Raw genomic sequence first — 15,484 nt, 5'->3', positions numbered from 1 at the left:
TCCTCCTCGTCCTCCTCCTCCTCCTCCTCCTCCTCCTCCTCCTTCGCCATGTGGAGGAATGGTTTTGCAGGGTGACCCTAGCCACGCGATGCCCTTCTGTTGCTCAACAGCGCACCACGCGCGACCCATCTCGTTTCTCCCTCATCTGTTTGGGATGAGCATCCTTCCAGACCTTAATGGGAAGGCATCTCACGATGTTCCCGTCTTACAGCTCAAGGCAGCCGGGAGCATGTGCCGAGAACCAGCCGGGTCCTGCGACCTCCCGGAATACTGCACGGGCGCTTCGCCCTACTGTCCTGCCAACGTCTACCTGCTGGACGGCTCCTTGTGTTCCTCCGGGGACGCCTTCTGCACCAACGGCATGTGCATGACCCACCACCAGCAGTGCATCCATCTCTGGGGTCCAGGTGAGTGTGTCCCCCCCCCCCGCTAGGTGGTCATGGTGGTGGAAAGTCCCATTAGGTCATAGCTGACTTATGGTGACCCCTGGTGGGGTTTCCAAGGCAGGAGACGTTCAGAGGTGGTCTGCCATTGCCTGCCTCTGTGCAGCAACCCTGGGCTTCCTTGGTGGTCTCACATCCAAGCCTGCAGTGCGATGTGGCTGCGAAGAAGGCTAATGTAATCTTAGGATGCATCCGAAGGGCTGTCATGTAGAAGATGGAGCAGATCTCTTCTCTCTCGCTCCGGATGGCAAGACTAGATCTCATGGGTGGAAATTACAAGGGAGTCGATGACCGGCTAAATATCAGGAGAAACTTCCTAACTGTAAGAGCGGTTTTTTTTTGAGAAGGGGAACAGTCTGCCTCGGGAGGTGGTGGATGCTCCTTCACTGGACATTTTCAGGCAGAGGCTGGTTGACCATCTTTCGGGTATGTTGTCGGGCTCTCTTTCGGCTGTGCTCCTGCAGAGTGCAGGGGGTTGGACTAGATGACCCGCAAGGTCCCTTCCAACTCTAACGTTCTATGATACTAACCAGGGCTGACCCTGCTTGGCTTCCGAGATGTGATGAGTTCAGGCTAGCCTGGGCCACCCAGGTCAAGGCAAGAGACAGAGGTGGTTTGCCATGGCCTGCCTCTGCGTAGCAACCCCGGGCTTCCTTCGCGGTCTCCCATCCAAGTACTAACCAGGGCCGACCCTGCTTAGCTTCTGAGATCCGGCGAGATCGAGCAAGCTTGGGCCATCCAGATCAGGACAGATGTTCAGAGATGGTTTTCCACTGCCTGCCTCTGCACAGCAACCCTGGGCTTCCTTGGTGGTCTCCCATCCAAGTACTAACCAGGGCCGACCCTCTTTAGCTTCCGGGATCTTCCAAGACCTCTGCCCGAGGTCCTGGAAAGCGGCTGCCTTCCAGAGTGGACAATCCCTGACCTTGAGGTTCTGAGGATCTGATTCGGTAGAAGTCAGCCCTGTACGCCCATCCGTTCACCTGGGATGTTGTAAGCACTTCTCCCATTCCGTTCTCATTCCATTCTCCCACCATTCTGCACACCAGTTTTGGTATAGCGGTTAAGAGCGGCAGACTCTAATCTGGAGAGCCGGGTTTGAATCCCCACTTCTCCACATGCAGCCAGCTGGGTGGCCTTGGGTCGGTCACAAGTTCTCTCAGAGCTGTTCTCTCAAGAGTGGTCCTCGAGAGATTCCCCACTCTTCCACATGCAGCCAGCTGGGTGGCCTTGGGTCAGTCACAAGTTCTCTCAGAGCTGTTCTCTCAAGAGCGGTCCTCGAGAGATTCCCCACTCCTCCACATGCAGCCAGCTGGGTGGCCTTGGGTCAGTCACCAGTTCTCTCAGAGCTGTTCTCTCAAGAGCGGTCCTCGAAAGATTCCCCACTCCTCCACATGCAGCCAGCTGGGTGACCTTGGGTCAGTCAGAAGTTCTCTCAGGCCCGCCTGCCTCACAGGGTGTCTGTTGTGGGGAGGGGGAGGGAAAGGAGTTTGTGAGCCGCCCTGAAATTCCTTTGGGTAGTGAAGGGTGGGGTATAAATCCAGTCTCCTCTCTTCTCTCTCAGCCCCACTTGCCTCCTTCGGGTAGCAAAGGGTGGGGGTATAAATCCAATCTCTTCTTCTTCAGTTAATGACTCGTACCTTCTGTTTCACTTCCGTAGAATATGCCCCATTTCCTCAACCGTTTTACCTGCCCTTTCCTGGATCTTGTCCAACCTCTGTTCCTTGAGAAAGTCCCAACAAGCGTAGCGGGTCGAATTTTGTCTCCAGGGTTCTATTCTGATAACCGGAAGATTGATTTTGTGGATCCTTTTTTTAGAACACGGCAGCACATGGAGTTGATATTTCAAGTCGGGTTTGCAGGTAGGGCATCCCAGCCCCCAGTGGCAGTAAGGGATTTCCCGCTCCCAGGTCCCCTTAAAAAAAAAAGCTGCCTTGTGTATTTATTAGAAGTGCTTACCAGATGTAACAAAGGGTAGCTCTAGGAGTTCATGGAAACTCTGTAGTTTTTACCATAGAGTTTCTGGCAATTCCTAGAGCTACCATTTGTCACTTCTGGTAAGTACTCCAGTCTGCATTATCAAAAAGCAATCTCCCATGACACTGCCGCCGCCCCCTCGACCCTCCCATGGTTGCCAGGCACCGCCTGCCAACCCCTATTTGCGCCTCCTTGTGGCATTCCAGCCATTTTTGAAACCATCGCCATGTTTCCAGAGCCAGTTTGATGTGGTTAGGAGCACAGACTCTAATCTGGGAGAACCGAGTTTGATTCCCCACTCCTCCACATGCAGCCAGCTGGCATGACTTTGGGTCAGTCACAAGCAATGCTGTAGAGTCTTGTGAACAGAAATTCTACTTTGTGAGCTACTGGCATTAAAATTGTGAGCGAGCGATTTGGCTACTGCATAAATTAGTTTGCCCTGGAGCCACCCTTCCTGAGCTAAGACAGGAATGTGTGAACCAGAGGCTAAAAAACTGTGAGCTAACTCACAGTAACTCAGCTTAGAGGGAACACTGGTCACAAGTTCTCTCAGAGTTGTTCTCTCAGGAGCAGTTCTTGAAAGAGCTCTCTCAGTCCCACTGACCTCACAGTGTGTCTGTTGTGGGGAGGGGAAGGGAAAGGTGATTGTAAGCCACTCTGAGGCACCTTTGGGTAGTGAAGGGTGGGGTATACATCCATTCTCCTCCTCCTTTTCACTTTTGGAAGCAATGGTGTGACCACCAGCAGCAGCAGAAGAGATTGGGTTTATACCCCGCCCTTCACTATTCAAAGGGGTCTCAGAGCGGCTTACAAACTCCTTTCCCTTCCCCTCCTCACCACAGACACCCTGTGAGGTAGAAGAAGAAGAAGAAGAGATTGGATTTATACCTGCCCTTCACTACCCGAAGGAGTCTCAGAGCGGCTTACAAACTCCTTTCCCTTCCCCTCCCCACAACAGACACCCTGTGAGGTCGGTGGGGCTGAGAGAGCTCTTGACAGAAACGGCTCTTTTTCAAGGACAGCTCTTATCAGAGCTACGGCTTGCCCAAGGTCATCCAGCCAGGTGCAAGTGGAGGAGTGGGGAATCAAACCCCGTTCTCCCAGATTAGAGTCCACGCACTTAACCACTACACCAAACTGGCAGGTGGGTTGCACTGTAAAGCACAAATGGCAGACGCGAGTCCTTAAACTCCTTGACCGAATTCACGGAGGTCAGGTCTAGTTAAAGCTACCCACAGGAGCTAAATGGAACCTCCATGGTCAGAGGCAGTGGAATGAGATGCCGCAGATGTACAGCAGGACACAGGAAGCCGCCGTCTGATGAGTCAGGTCGACGATCCGTCTAGTTCAGTTCCGTCTCCTCTCTCTGGCTGCAGCTCTAGAGCTCTCTGGCAGAGAAAAACCTTTTCCGACCCCAACGGCTCTGGCCAGCGGAGATACCAGCGGCTTTGTGGAAAGCACATTCTCTAGCACTGAGTCCCATGCACGCGCTGCATTTGATTGATCATCACACGAGCACAGGAAGCTGCCTTTATTCTGACTCAGGCCCTTCTTCTGTCAAGGCCGGGACTGTCGACTCTGACTGACGGTAGCTCTCCGGGGTGTCTGATAAAGCTCTTTCACATCCTTTCACGTGGTAGCTCTAGGACAGCCCGTTTGGTGCAGTGGTTAGGAGCGGCGACTCTTACCTGGGAGAACCGGGTTTGATTCCCCACTCCTCCTCCACGTGCAGCTGCTGGTGTGACCGTGGGTCAGTCACAAGTTCTCTCGGAGCTGTTCTCTCAAGAGCAGTCCTTGGAAGAGCCGTCTCAGCCCCCACCTACCTCCCAGGGGTTCTGTTGTGGGGAGGGGAAGGGAGTTCGTAAACCGCTCTGAGACTCCAAGTGAAGGGCGGGGTATAAATCCAATCTCCTCCTCCTCCTCCTCGGAGATCCTTCTGTTTTTTGAGGATCACAAAACCGCGGGGAAAATCGGGCGAAGCCGCGGGTCAAAACGCGGCCGCGTGGCTTCGAGTGGGAAATTGACCGATAGAAGTGGGGCAAAGGGAGGCGCGACCGCGGTGCAGCTCTTGTATGAAATCGGTCTCTGTATCAATGTGTTCCCTTGACTGCAAGACTGTTCGCTTCTGAAATTATTAGCTAGGGAATAAGAGGCACCCGCTGGACACTGCTGGTATTGCGCCCACAAAGTGTGCAGAGGTGGTAAATGTGCATCATTTATTTTAATTAAATCCATTTATTTATTTAGAGCTGCGGTGGCTCAAGTGGTTAAGACGCTGAACTGCAGGCTGTGGAAGGTCGGTAGTTCAGCAGTTTGAGACCCGGGTGCCACATGATGGAGTGAGCTCCCATCTCTAGTTCCAGCTCCTGCCAACCTAGCAGTTCGAAAGCAATAAATTGCAAGTAGATAAATAGGTACCACTTCGGTGGGAAGGTAACAGCGTTCTGTGCACCTTGGTGTTTAGTCATGCCGGCCACATGACCATGGAAATATCTTCGGACAGCGCTGGCTCTTCGGCTTTGAAACAGAGATGAGCACCGCAACCCTAGAGTCGGATTCGACTGGCTTTCGAGCAAGGAACCTTTACCTTTATACCCGGCCTTTCTCCACAGTGGAGACCCAGAGCGGCTTACATCATTTCTCCTCTCCTCCATTTTATCTCCAAGACAACCCTGCGAGGTAGGTCAGGCGGAGAGATAGCACCTGGGTTTTGGCCACTGTGTGGCACAGAGTGTTGGACTGGATGGGCCACCGTTGTACCTGCATTGCGCTTCCACGCCCAAGCTTCCACGGCAGAAGCAGGGATTTGAACACAGGTCTCCCAGATCTTAGTCTGACACTGTTAATTGCTATACCACACTAGCTCTTTTCTTGTTGTGGAGCTTGGGTCATCTTACGCTTGAAACAGGAGACTTTGTTTCTAAACTTTTTTTTACGTTAGGTAGTAGCTGGCCGTGTTCAAGTAGGACAGGAAAGGGTGTGTGTCAGATGTGGTTGAGAATGCCGGGGACATTTGGTTCTGGGTTCGAATCCATGCTCCATCCCTCATGCACTGCAGGGAAGGGTTTGAGACCTTTACATACATCCAGTTCCTGGGCTTGAATGCTTCATGGCCTCTGTAAGACGGGATTGGAAGTATTATTATTAAATCAGCCATTGAAGTCTGCGCAGTAATTAAAACAGCATGGAATACAGCAGTTATGTATATGAAACCAGAGATGTTAAACCTGCAAACTGAGAGAGATCGAGAAAGTAGGAAAGTCTATGCTTGTTTCAGTCTAGCCACAGGCTAGGCGTTTCTCTGAAAACTTCCATCCTCTAACTCGCATTATGCACATATGTAGATTCCATGTGTATGTGTGTGCACAATGCAGGTACAAAGGTGGCCCATCTAGTCCAACACTCTATGTCACACAGTGGCCAAAACCCAGGTGCCATCAGGAGGTCCACCAGCAGGGCCAGAACTCCAGAAGCCCTCCCACTGTGTCCCCCCCAAGCACCAAGAAGACAGCGCATCACTGCCCCAGTCATAAAAACATAAGAGAAGCCATCTTGGATCAGGCCAATGGCCCATCCAGTCCAACGCTTTGTGTCACCCAGTGGCCAAAACCCAGGGGCCACCAGGAGGTCCACCAGAACTCCAGAAGCCCTCCCACTGTTGCCCCCCCCAAGCACCAAGGATACAGCATCACTGCCCCAGACAGAGTGTTCCATTTCTACCTTGTGGCTAATAGCTGCTGATGGACCTCTGCTCCAATCCCCTCATAAGAACAGAAGAACATGAAAGAAACCATGTTGGATCAGGCCAGTGGCCTTTCCAGTCCAACACTCTGTGTCCCACAGTGGCTAAAACCCAGGGGCCCTCAGGAGGTCCACCAGCGGAGCCAGAACTCCAGAAGCCCTCCCACTGTTGCCCCCCTCCAAGCACCAAGAAGACAGAGCATCCCTTGGCCCCAGACAGAGTGTTCCATCTGTACCTTGTGGCTAAGAGCCACTGATGGACCTCTGCTCCAGATGTTGATCCAATCCCCCCTTGAAGCTTCCCTGAGATATTTGTCCGGCCATGGTGAGAAAATGCTGGTACGGACGGTCTTCTGCATGCGAATGGGATGATGTCGAACTGGATCTTCATTGCCTAGGAAGGGCTGCAGAACTTCCAAATAATCTCAAATGTCCACATTCCTTGATGAATCACAGCCCTGCCAAATGAATGTCAGTAACCAGAAGATCTTGGCTCTCGTTCCATTTTCCTAAGGACCATTCGGGATGCCAGCAAGTCGGTTTAATGGTGTAACATCCGCTTGAGTTTGGTGTAGTGCTTAGGAGCGTGGACTCTAATCTGGGAGAACCGGGTTGGATTCCCCACTCCTCCACTTGCACCTGCTGGGTGACCTTGGGTCAGTCACAAGTTCTCTCAGAGCTGTTCTCTCCCGAGCAGTCCTCGAAAGAGCTCTCTCAGCCCCGTTTATCTCACAGGGTGTCAGTTGTGGGGAGGGGAAGGGAAAGGAGATTGTAAGCCGCTTCGAGTGATGGGCAGGGTGTAAATCCAACTCTTCTCTCTCTCCTTCTTCTCATTCCATGGCCAATTTTGTTTTTAGCAGACCCTGAGTTTGGTGACTAACTCTCCTCTTCCCCTGTCTTCCACCCCCCTGCTTGCCTCTTCTTTGCCTCGTAGGTGCCTGGCCAGCACCCGATGCATGCTTCCAGGATGTGAACACAGCAGGGGACATGTACGGGAACTGTGGCAAGGACAGCCACGGCAATTATGTGAAGTGCGCCAGGAGGTGGGTTACGTGGCCAAATGCTTTACATGCAGAAGGTCCCCAGTTCAATCCCTGGCATCTCCGGTTCAAGGGACCAGGCAGCAGGTGATGGGGGAGACCGCTCTGCCTGAGACCCTGGGTTCCGTTTGGTTCTTCAACACGCTATCTGTCTCCCTCATTGGAGCGTAAGATTCTTCATGTACAGCTTCCTCCATTGAAAGAGGCTACATCTTGAATTAAGAGCATCAGAAGAGCCCTGCTGGATCAGACTAGTGAGGGTCCATCTAGTCCAGCCTCCTGTCTCACACAGGGGCTAACCAGTTCCTCTGGAGGGCCAGCAACAGGGCAGAGAGGCCGAGGCCTTCCCCTGAGAAGAACCTCAGAAGAGCCCTGCTGGATCAGACCAGTGAGGGTCCATCCAGTCCAGCGTCCTGTCTCACACAGGGGCCAGCCAGTTCCTCTGGAGGACCAAGAACAGGGCAGAGAGGCAGAGGCCTTCCCCTGATAAGAACCTCAGAAGAGCCCTGCTGGATCAGACCAGTGAGGGTCCATCCAGTCCAGCCTCCTGTCTCACACAGTGGCCAGCCAGTTCCTCTGGAGGACCAGCAACAGGGCAGAGAGGCCAAGGCCTTCCCCTGATAAGAACCTCAGAAGAGCCCTGCTGGATCAGACCAGAGAGGGTCCATCCAGTCCAGCATCCTGTCTCACGCTGTGGCTAACCAGTTCCTCTGGAGGGCCAACAACAGGGCATGTAGGCTGAGGCCTTCCCCTGAAGTTGACTCCCAGCACTGGTATCCAGAGATTTACTTCCTCTGAACATGGAGTTCCCTTTAGTCACCATGGCTAGCAGCCACTGATAGACCTATTCTCCATGAACCTGTCTGATCTCCTTTTTAAGCTGTCTATGCGAATTCCACATTTTCAATCACTTGCTGCGCAAAAATGTATTTCCTTTTGTCCATCCTGAACCTACTGCCCATCAGCTTTGTTGGATGTTCTCGAGTTCTAGTACTTTGGGGAGAGGGAGATAAAGTTCTCTTTGTCCACTCCCCCCCCAACACACATAATTTTATCAACCTCTATCATGTCTCACCTTACTCATCTCTTTTCTAAACTGAATTCAGGCTGTGTATGTTCTGCGCACTTCCCTGCAGCGCCTTCCTTCTGGCCCAGCTTGCATGGATTGACTATAGTGGGAAACAAAGGCCCGCCTCATCTCTTGCATGTGGGGTTGGACTAGATGACCACCCGGTGTCCCCCTTCCACCTTGGGTGTTCTTCTTCCTTCCAGAGATGCCAAGTGCGGCAAGATCCAGTGCCAGAGCCCCGCGAAGAAGCCCAAGGGGACCAACACCGTCTCCATGGACACCACCATCCGGTTCAACGGGCGGGAGGTGAAGTGCCGGGGCACGTTGGTCTACGCGACGAAGGACGACGAGGGCGACATGTCGGACCCGGGGCTGGTGATGACGGGGACCAAGTGTGGAGATGGCATGGTGAGCGCCCTTCTGGAACGGCTGGAGTGCTTAAGCTGGCCCTAATTCAGTGCAGACAGCCTGCAGTTATAGTGCAATGTTAAAACGGTCGCGGGGGATCTGACTTGTCCCAGTTGTCAGTCTTAGGATGCGTTAACAGAAGCGGGGACCCGCGATACTTGCGGGGGGCGGGAGAGAAGGAGCTCCATGTAGAGGTGGTAGTTCTGCTCTATTCTGCTATGGTCAGACCTCACCTGGAGTCCTGTGTCCACTTTTGGGCACCACATTTTAGGAAGGATGTTGACAAGCTTGAGCGTGTCCAGAAGAGGGCAACCAGGATGGTGAGAGGGTTGGAATCCAAGTCTTACAAGGAAAGGCTGAAAGAGTTGGGTCTGTTTAGCCTGGGAAAGAGAAGGCTTAGAGGGGACATGATTGCAGTCTTCAAATATCTGAAGGGCTGTCATGTAGAAGGTGGAGCGGATCTATTCTCTCTTGCTCTGGATGGCAAGACGAGATCTAATGGGTGGAAATTACAAGGGAGTCGTTACCGGCTAAATATCAGGAGAAACTTCCTAATTGTAAGAGTGATTGAGCAGTGGAGCAGACTGCCTCGGGAGGTGGTGGATGCTAATTCGCTGGACGTTTTCAAGTGGAGGCTGGACAACCATCTTTCGGTTATGTTGTAGGACTATCTGTCGGCTGTTCTCCTGCAGAGTGCAGGGGGTTGGACTAGATGACCTACGAGGTCCCTTCCAACCAGTTTGGTGTAGTGGTTAAGTGTGCAGAGTCTTATCTGGGAGAACCGGGTTTGATTCCCCACTCCTCCACTTGCACCTGGCTGGATGACCTTGGGCAAGCCATAGTTCTGTCAGAGCTGTTCTTGAAAAAGAGCAGTTTCTGTCAGAGCTCTCTCAGTCCCACCTACCTCCCAGGGTGTCTGTTGTGGGGAGGGGAAGGGAAAGGAGTTTGTAAACCGCTCTGAGACACCTTTGGGTAGTGAAGGGCGGGGTATAAATCCAATCTCCTCCTCCTCCTCCTCCTAACATTCTGTGATTCTACGATTCAGTTGTTGTAGAGCTTGCAGTAAAGTAGGGTTAGTTCCAGGTTTTGGTGGGGCCCAGGCAGAAAGTTCCCAGGTCTCCCCTCCCCCCTCTGTTTGGTGTAGTGGTCAGGAGCACGGACTCTAATCTGGGAGAACCGGGTTTGATTCCCCACTTCTCCACTTGCAGCTGCTGGTGTGACCTTGGGCCAGTCCCAAGTTCTCTCAGAGCTGTTCTCTCAAGGGCAGTTCTCTCAGAGCTCTCTCAGCCCCACCCATCTCACAGGGTGTCTGTTGTGGGGAGGGGATGGGAAAAGGATTGTAAGCTGTTTTGAGACTCCAAGTGAAGTGTAGGGTATAAATGAAATCTCCTTCTTCTTCAGTCTGATTAGGTGGAAATTCTCATGCATTGGTTAGGGAAAAGACAATTAGCTCGTTTATTACAGATTGGAAACCCCTTATAGACTTTCTGCAGGAAAAAGACAATAATGACCTGATGATTTGTGGTTTTGATGGTTAAGATCTCAAGATACAAAAAAAGAGTTCTTTATTCTATATATAAAGCAAGAGAAAACCTTGTAATCAAACTTATATTCAGGGCTATTTTTGGGCAGGAACGCACAGGAACGGAGTTCCGTCTGGCTCCCAAGTTGGCCACGCCCAGCAGGAACTCATTAGCATAATAGGCCACACCCAACAGCAGACACTCATTAGGATTGGCTACCTTGGGTGTGTGGCCTAACATGCAAAGGAGTTCCTGCTACAAAAAAAGCCCCTGGGTTTGGACAACAAACAAGGTAAACAGAATAAGAAGCAAAAGGTGGGTGTGGCTGGATAACCACACTTCTGGTAACATGGGGGTGCGGCCTAATGTGCTAATGAGCTGTGCTGTCAGGGGTGTGGCCTAATATGCTAATGAGTTTCTGCTGTTGGGTGTGGCCTATTATGCTAATGAGTTCCTGCTGGGCTTTTTCTACAAAAAGAGCCCTGCTTATATTTGTTGTAAAGAAAATTTATGTTTTTTTCTTTTCTCTCTCTCTCTTCTTCCTTTTACTTTCTCAATAAAAGCTAAAACTGGAATTCTCATTACAGGTGTGCAAAGACCAGCGCTGTGTGAATGCTTCCTTCTTTGAAGTGGAGAAGTGCCTCTCCCAGTGCTATGGACATGGGGTGAGTAACCAGCCTAGCTTGCTGGGTGTAGTGGTTCAGAGCGGCGAATTCTGATCTGGGAGAACCGGGTTTGAGTCCCCACTCCTCCACTTGCAGCCAGCTGGGTGCCCTTGTCAGTCACAAGTTCTCTCAGCGCTCTCTCAGCCCTACCTACCTCACAGGCTGTCTGTTGTGGGGAGGGAGAGGGAAGGAGATTGTAAGGTGCTCTGAAACTCTGAGTGAAGGACGGGGTATAGATCCAACTCTTCTTCTTCTTCTTCTTCTTCTTCTTCTTCTTCTTCTTCTTCTTCTTCTTCTTCTTCTTCTTCCTCTTCCTCTTCCTCTTCCTCTTCCTCCTCCTCCTCCTCCTCCTCCTCCTCCTCCTCCATCATCCAGTGTTTTCACCCAATTCCTCTCTGTCACTACAGCTCCTGTCCTCCGTGGCCTTCTTCCATGCGCGTTCTGTGATCCCCAGCATAGCTTTTTTTGGTGGTCAAAGGGGGCGGGGCTCCTAATTTCTTTTTCCCTAGCAAGAATGCTGGTTGGATGCAACCCACACCTTGTTGCAGAAGCCAGGGTAGGAGAGGTGACTGCAGAGTAAATTAATATTCCTTTCGCTTTGGTGTAGGGGTTAAGAGCGGCAGACTCTAATCTGGGAGAACCCACTCCTCCTCCACATGCAGCTGCAGGGTGACCTTGGGTCAGTCACAAGTTCTCTCAGAGCTCTCAAGAGCAGTCTTCTCAGAGCTCTCTCAGCCCCACCTGCTGTTGTGGGGAGGGGAGGGGAAAGGAGATTGTACGGCGGGGTATAAATCCAACTCTTCCTCTTCTTCCTCTTCTTCTTCTTTTTCCTCCTCCTCTTCCTCTCCTCCTCCTCTTCTTCCTTCTTCTTCTTGATCCCTACTGACTCAGAAGGATGGAAGGCACTGAAAAAAACCCTCCAACAAGTTAGAGAAACTCCTACTGTTTCTCTAATAATACGGCATCTCTGACATTCTTGCAGTCAGAGACTAAGGGCGCTTGGGGGGCCGTGGCTCAGTGGAAGAACCTCTGCTTGGCATGCAAGAGGTCCCAGGTTCGATCCCTGATGACTCCAGTCAAAAGGACCAGGCAGTAGGTGATGTGGAAGACCTCAGGCAGAGACCCTGGAAGAGAGGCTGCCTGCCTGAGTAGACAATACTGACTTAGATAGACCAACGGCTTGACTCAGGACAATGCGGCGTCATGTGGCCGCCATTCTAACGGCCCCATTGGTATCCCCCTCTTTCCCCAAAGAGATCAGGGGGCTTTGTGTTCGGTTCTCTCCCCCCCTCCCTTACGTAACAGCTCTGTGAAGTAGGTTAGGTCAAGAGAGGAGGGCCACTCAAGATCCTCCAGTGAGCATTGTGGGTAAGTGGGGATTCGAACCTGGGTCTCGTCAGCTGCTAGTCTAGCACTCTAACCACCACGCCACACAAGCTGTAACCCGTATGGTTGATGCATAATCAGTGTTCCCTCTAAGATGAGTTAGTGTGAGCTAGCGCACAGTTTTTTTAGCCTCCAGCTCACACATTTTTGTCTTGTCTCGGAAAGGAGGGCTCCAGAGCAAGCTAATTTATGCAGCAGCCAAGACGCTCGGTCAGAACTTTAATTCCAGCAACTCACAAAGTCGAATTTTTGCTCACAAGACTCCACCGCTTAGAGGGAGTGGGGCTTGCATTGGGTCAGGGTTGCTGCCCATCGATCTCCTCCCCCTTGGAGCAGCAGTGCCCGAACCTGCTGCAGTGCGGCCCCCGTGTCTGTGTTGTGTGACCCTCCACCCAGCCGAGTATCGTCCATGCAGCCTTTGGGTTCTTTGAGCGGACGACCCAGTTCCCTTTGCCTTATTAGCTTTTGCAGCAGTAAATCCCAGGCTGTTCATAAAATTAAAGCACAGTCTATAAAAACCTGCTCGAAGGACCTTTCCCAAGCAGTCAAAGGCCGCCAGTGAATTGACAATGGGACATTTGCGACCCGATAAAAGGAGCCCGGCGGATCAGAAAGAGACACGGAGGGCTTCGAAGGTTCACTTTTGTAAACAGAGAGTCGCTCTGTAGTCAAACTGATCTTCAGCATCTCAGGAAAGGTGAAGGGAGGGGAAAGACTAGCTGGTTGTTTTTTTTCCAGTAGTGGCAGGGAGAGTGTGCTTTTATGTCTGGAACATGTCACTGGTGAATATTTGGTGAGGGAGCCAGTTTGGTGTAGTGGTTAGGAGCGCGGACTCTAATCTGGGAGAACCGGGTTTGAGTCCCCACTCCTCCGCATGCAGCTGCTGGTGTGTCCTTTGATCAGTCACAAGTTCTCTCAGAGCTGTTCTCTCAAAAACAGTCCACAAAAGAGCTCTCTCAGCCCCACCGACCTCACAGGGTGTCTGTTGTGGGGAGGGGAAGGGAAAGGAGTTTGTCAGCCGCTCTGAGATTCCTTTGGGTAGTGAAGGGCGGGGTATAAATCCAATCTCTTCTTCTTCTTTTACCTCACAGGGTGTCTGTTGTGGGGAGGGGAAGGGAAAGTAGTTTGTAGGCCGCTCTGAGACTCCTTTGGGTAGTGAAGGGAGGGGTATAAATCCAATCCTCTTCTCTTAATGGGGCCAGGAGTTTGAGGACAGCCATTTTGGGGAAGGGATCCGCTTGCGGTGGGGAAGGTTCTTACTACGGATGTGTGCTCAGGTATATGCATTCCCAGGCTATACCCGAAAAATACCTTAGTGGCATTTTTCAGGTGTGTTGAGATATAGTATTCCTCCATTTTCAAGCAGAGGCTGGACGACCATCTTTCAGGTATGTTGTGCAGTGTTCCCTCTAAGCTGAGTTAGTGTGAGCTAGCTCACAGTTTTTTAGCCTCCGGCTCACAGCTTTTTGTCTTCGCTCAGGAAGGAGGGCTCCAGAGCAAACTAATTGATGCAGTAGCCAAATCATGAGCTCACAACTTTAATGCCAGTAGCTCACAAAGTAGAATTTTTGCTCACAAGACTCCATAGCTTAGAGGGAACATTGGTTGTAGGTATGTAGGGCTCTCTTTCGGCCCTGCTCCTGCAGAGTGCAGGGGGTTAGACTAGATGACCTGCAAGGTCCCTTCCAACTCTAACATTCTATGATCCTATGATTCCTTGCTATGTATGGGTGTGAAAGTTGGGCGATGAAGAAAGCTGACAGGGAGAAAGTGGATTCATTTGAAATGTGGTTTGTTGGAGGAGAGTTCTACGGATACACGCCCAGGGAAATGCTGATCCAGGCCCGCAGACAGGATTTTGTAGTTCGGGGGCCCTTTAGATAAGTCAGGGGGCACGGATGTCACAAATCAAAAAATTAAATTAAAATAAAAATTTTAAAAAACCCTCACTTTTGCAGCGTCTGCACGCTGCCTGCCTAAGTGGGGAGGCAAATCGCGCTTGCGGAAGGTGCGGTGGTAGAAAGTCCTCCAGACGGCCCGGAGAGCCGTGGGTCGTGGGGGCTGGATGGAAGTCAGGGGGCCTCGGCAGGAAGTCGGGGGGCCAGGCCCCGAAATGCCCCCACTGTAGCTACGGGCCTGTGCTGATCGCCACTCTTGGTTCAGGACGCAATCGCTCTCCAGGTATATAGGTCAGGGATGCTCTAGGCTGATCCTGCATTGTGCTGGGGGTGGGCAGGGCTCTTTTTGTAGAAAAAGCCCAGCAGGAACTCATTACATAATAGGCCACACCCAGTAGCAGAAACTCATTAGCATATTAGGCCACACCCCTGACAGCACCACTCATTAGCGTATTAGGCCGCACCCACATGTTACCAGAAGTGTGGTCATCCAGCCACACCCACCTTTCCCTTATTCTGCTTACCTTGTTTGTTGTCAAAACCCAGGGCCTTTTGGTAGCAGGGACTCCTTTGCATGTTAGGCCACACACCCCTAATGTAGCCAATCCAAATGAGTTTAAAGGAACGGACATTTTTCCTCAGAGACGAACGGTGATGTCATAAGAACATAAGAGACGCCAATGTTGGATCAGGCCAAAGGCCCATCCAGTCCAACACTCTGTGTCACACAGTGGCCAGAAATACTAGTGCCATCAGGAGGTCCAGCAGTGGGGCCAGGACATTAGAAGCCCTCCCACTGTTGACCCCCCAAGTTCTGCAGTTCGAGACCCGAGTGCCGTGTGACGGAGTGAGCCTCCCGTCTCTGGTTCCAGCGCCTGACAGCCTAGCAGTTTGAAAGCGAGAAATTGCAAGTAGATAAATAGGTTCCACTTCGGTGGGAAGGTGACAGCGTTCCGTGCGCCTCGGTGTTTAGTCATGCCGGCCACATGACCATGGAAACGTCCTTGGACAGCGCTGGCTCTTTCGCTTGGAAACGGGGAGACAAGCACCGCAACCCTAGAGTCGGACTCGACTGGCTTTTGAGCAAGGGAAACCTAATATTTGTTCACGTCACGTGGCACTCAGGCATCTGACATTTATTCTGTGTGGCTCTTACGTTACGCCAGTTTGGCCAACCCTGCTCTAGGCTGATCCTGCATTGAGCAGGGGGTGGGACTAGATGGTCTCTAGTGTCTCTTTGATTCTGTATCACTTCTGTAGTGCATTCAAAGCTGCCTTGAATGCATGATATGTATTAGTGAAACATCTAATTGAAGTGTAATGTAAAGCTT

General features: G+C 51.7%; 1 protein-coding gene across 1 annotated transcript in view; it reads left to right on the top strand.

Annotated features, from left to right (window-relative positions):
• LOC107121440 (disintegrin and metalloproteinase domain-containing protein 33-like) overlaps positions 1-15,484 on the top strand; it is a gene marked incomplete at its 5' end in the record, with an annotated part of 89,634 nt that overhangs the window by 54,824 nt on the left and 19,326 nt on the right. Inside the window, 4 exons of the mRNA XM_015424348.1 lie at positions 212-407; positions 7,099-7,207; positions 8,477-8,681; positions 10,792-10,869. Coding sequence (XP_015279834.1) covers positions 212-407; positions 7,099-7,207; positions 8,477-8,681; positions 10,792-10,869 — 588 coding nt within the window. The remainder of the gene's footprint in view (positions 1-211; positions 408-7,098; positions 7,208-8,476; positions 8,682-10,791; positions 10,870-15,484) is intronic.

The sequence above is a fragment of the Gekko japonicus genome, unplaced genomic scaffold, assembly GCF_001447785.1.
Source record: "Gekko japonicus isolate JY-2015 unplaced genomic scaffold, Gekko_japonicus_V1.1 scaffold4026, whole genome shotgun sequence".
Lineage (NCBI taxonomy): Eukaryota > Metazoa > Chordata > Lepidosauria > Squamata > Gekkonidae > Gekko > Gekko japonicus.
The sequence above is the reverse complement of the archived record's forward strand: the minus strand, read 5'-3'. Positions and strand labels throughout refer to the sequence as shown.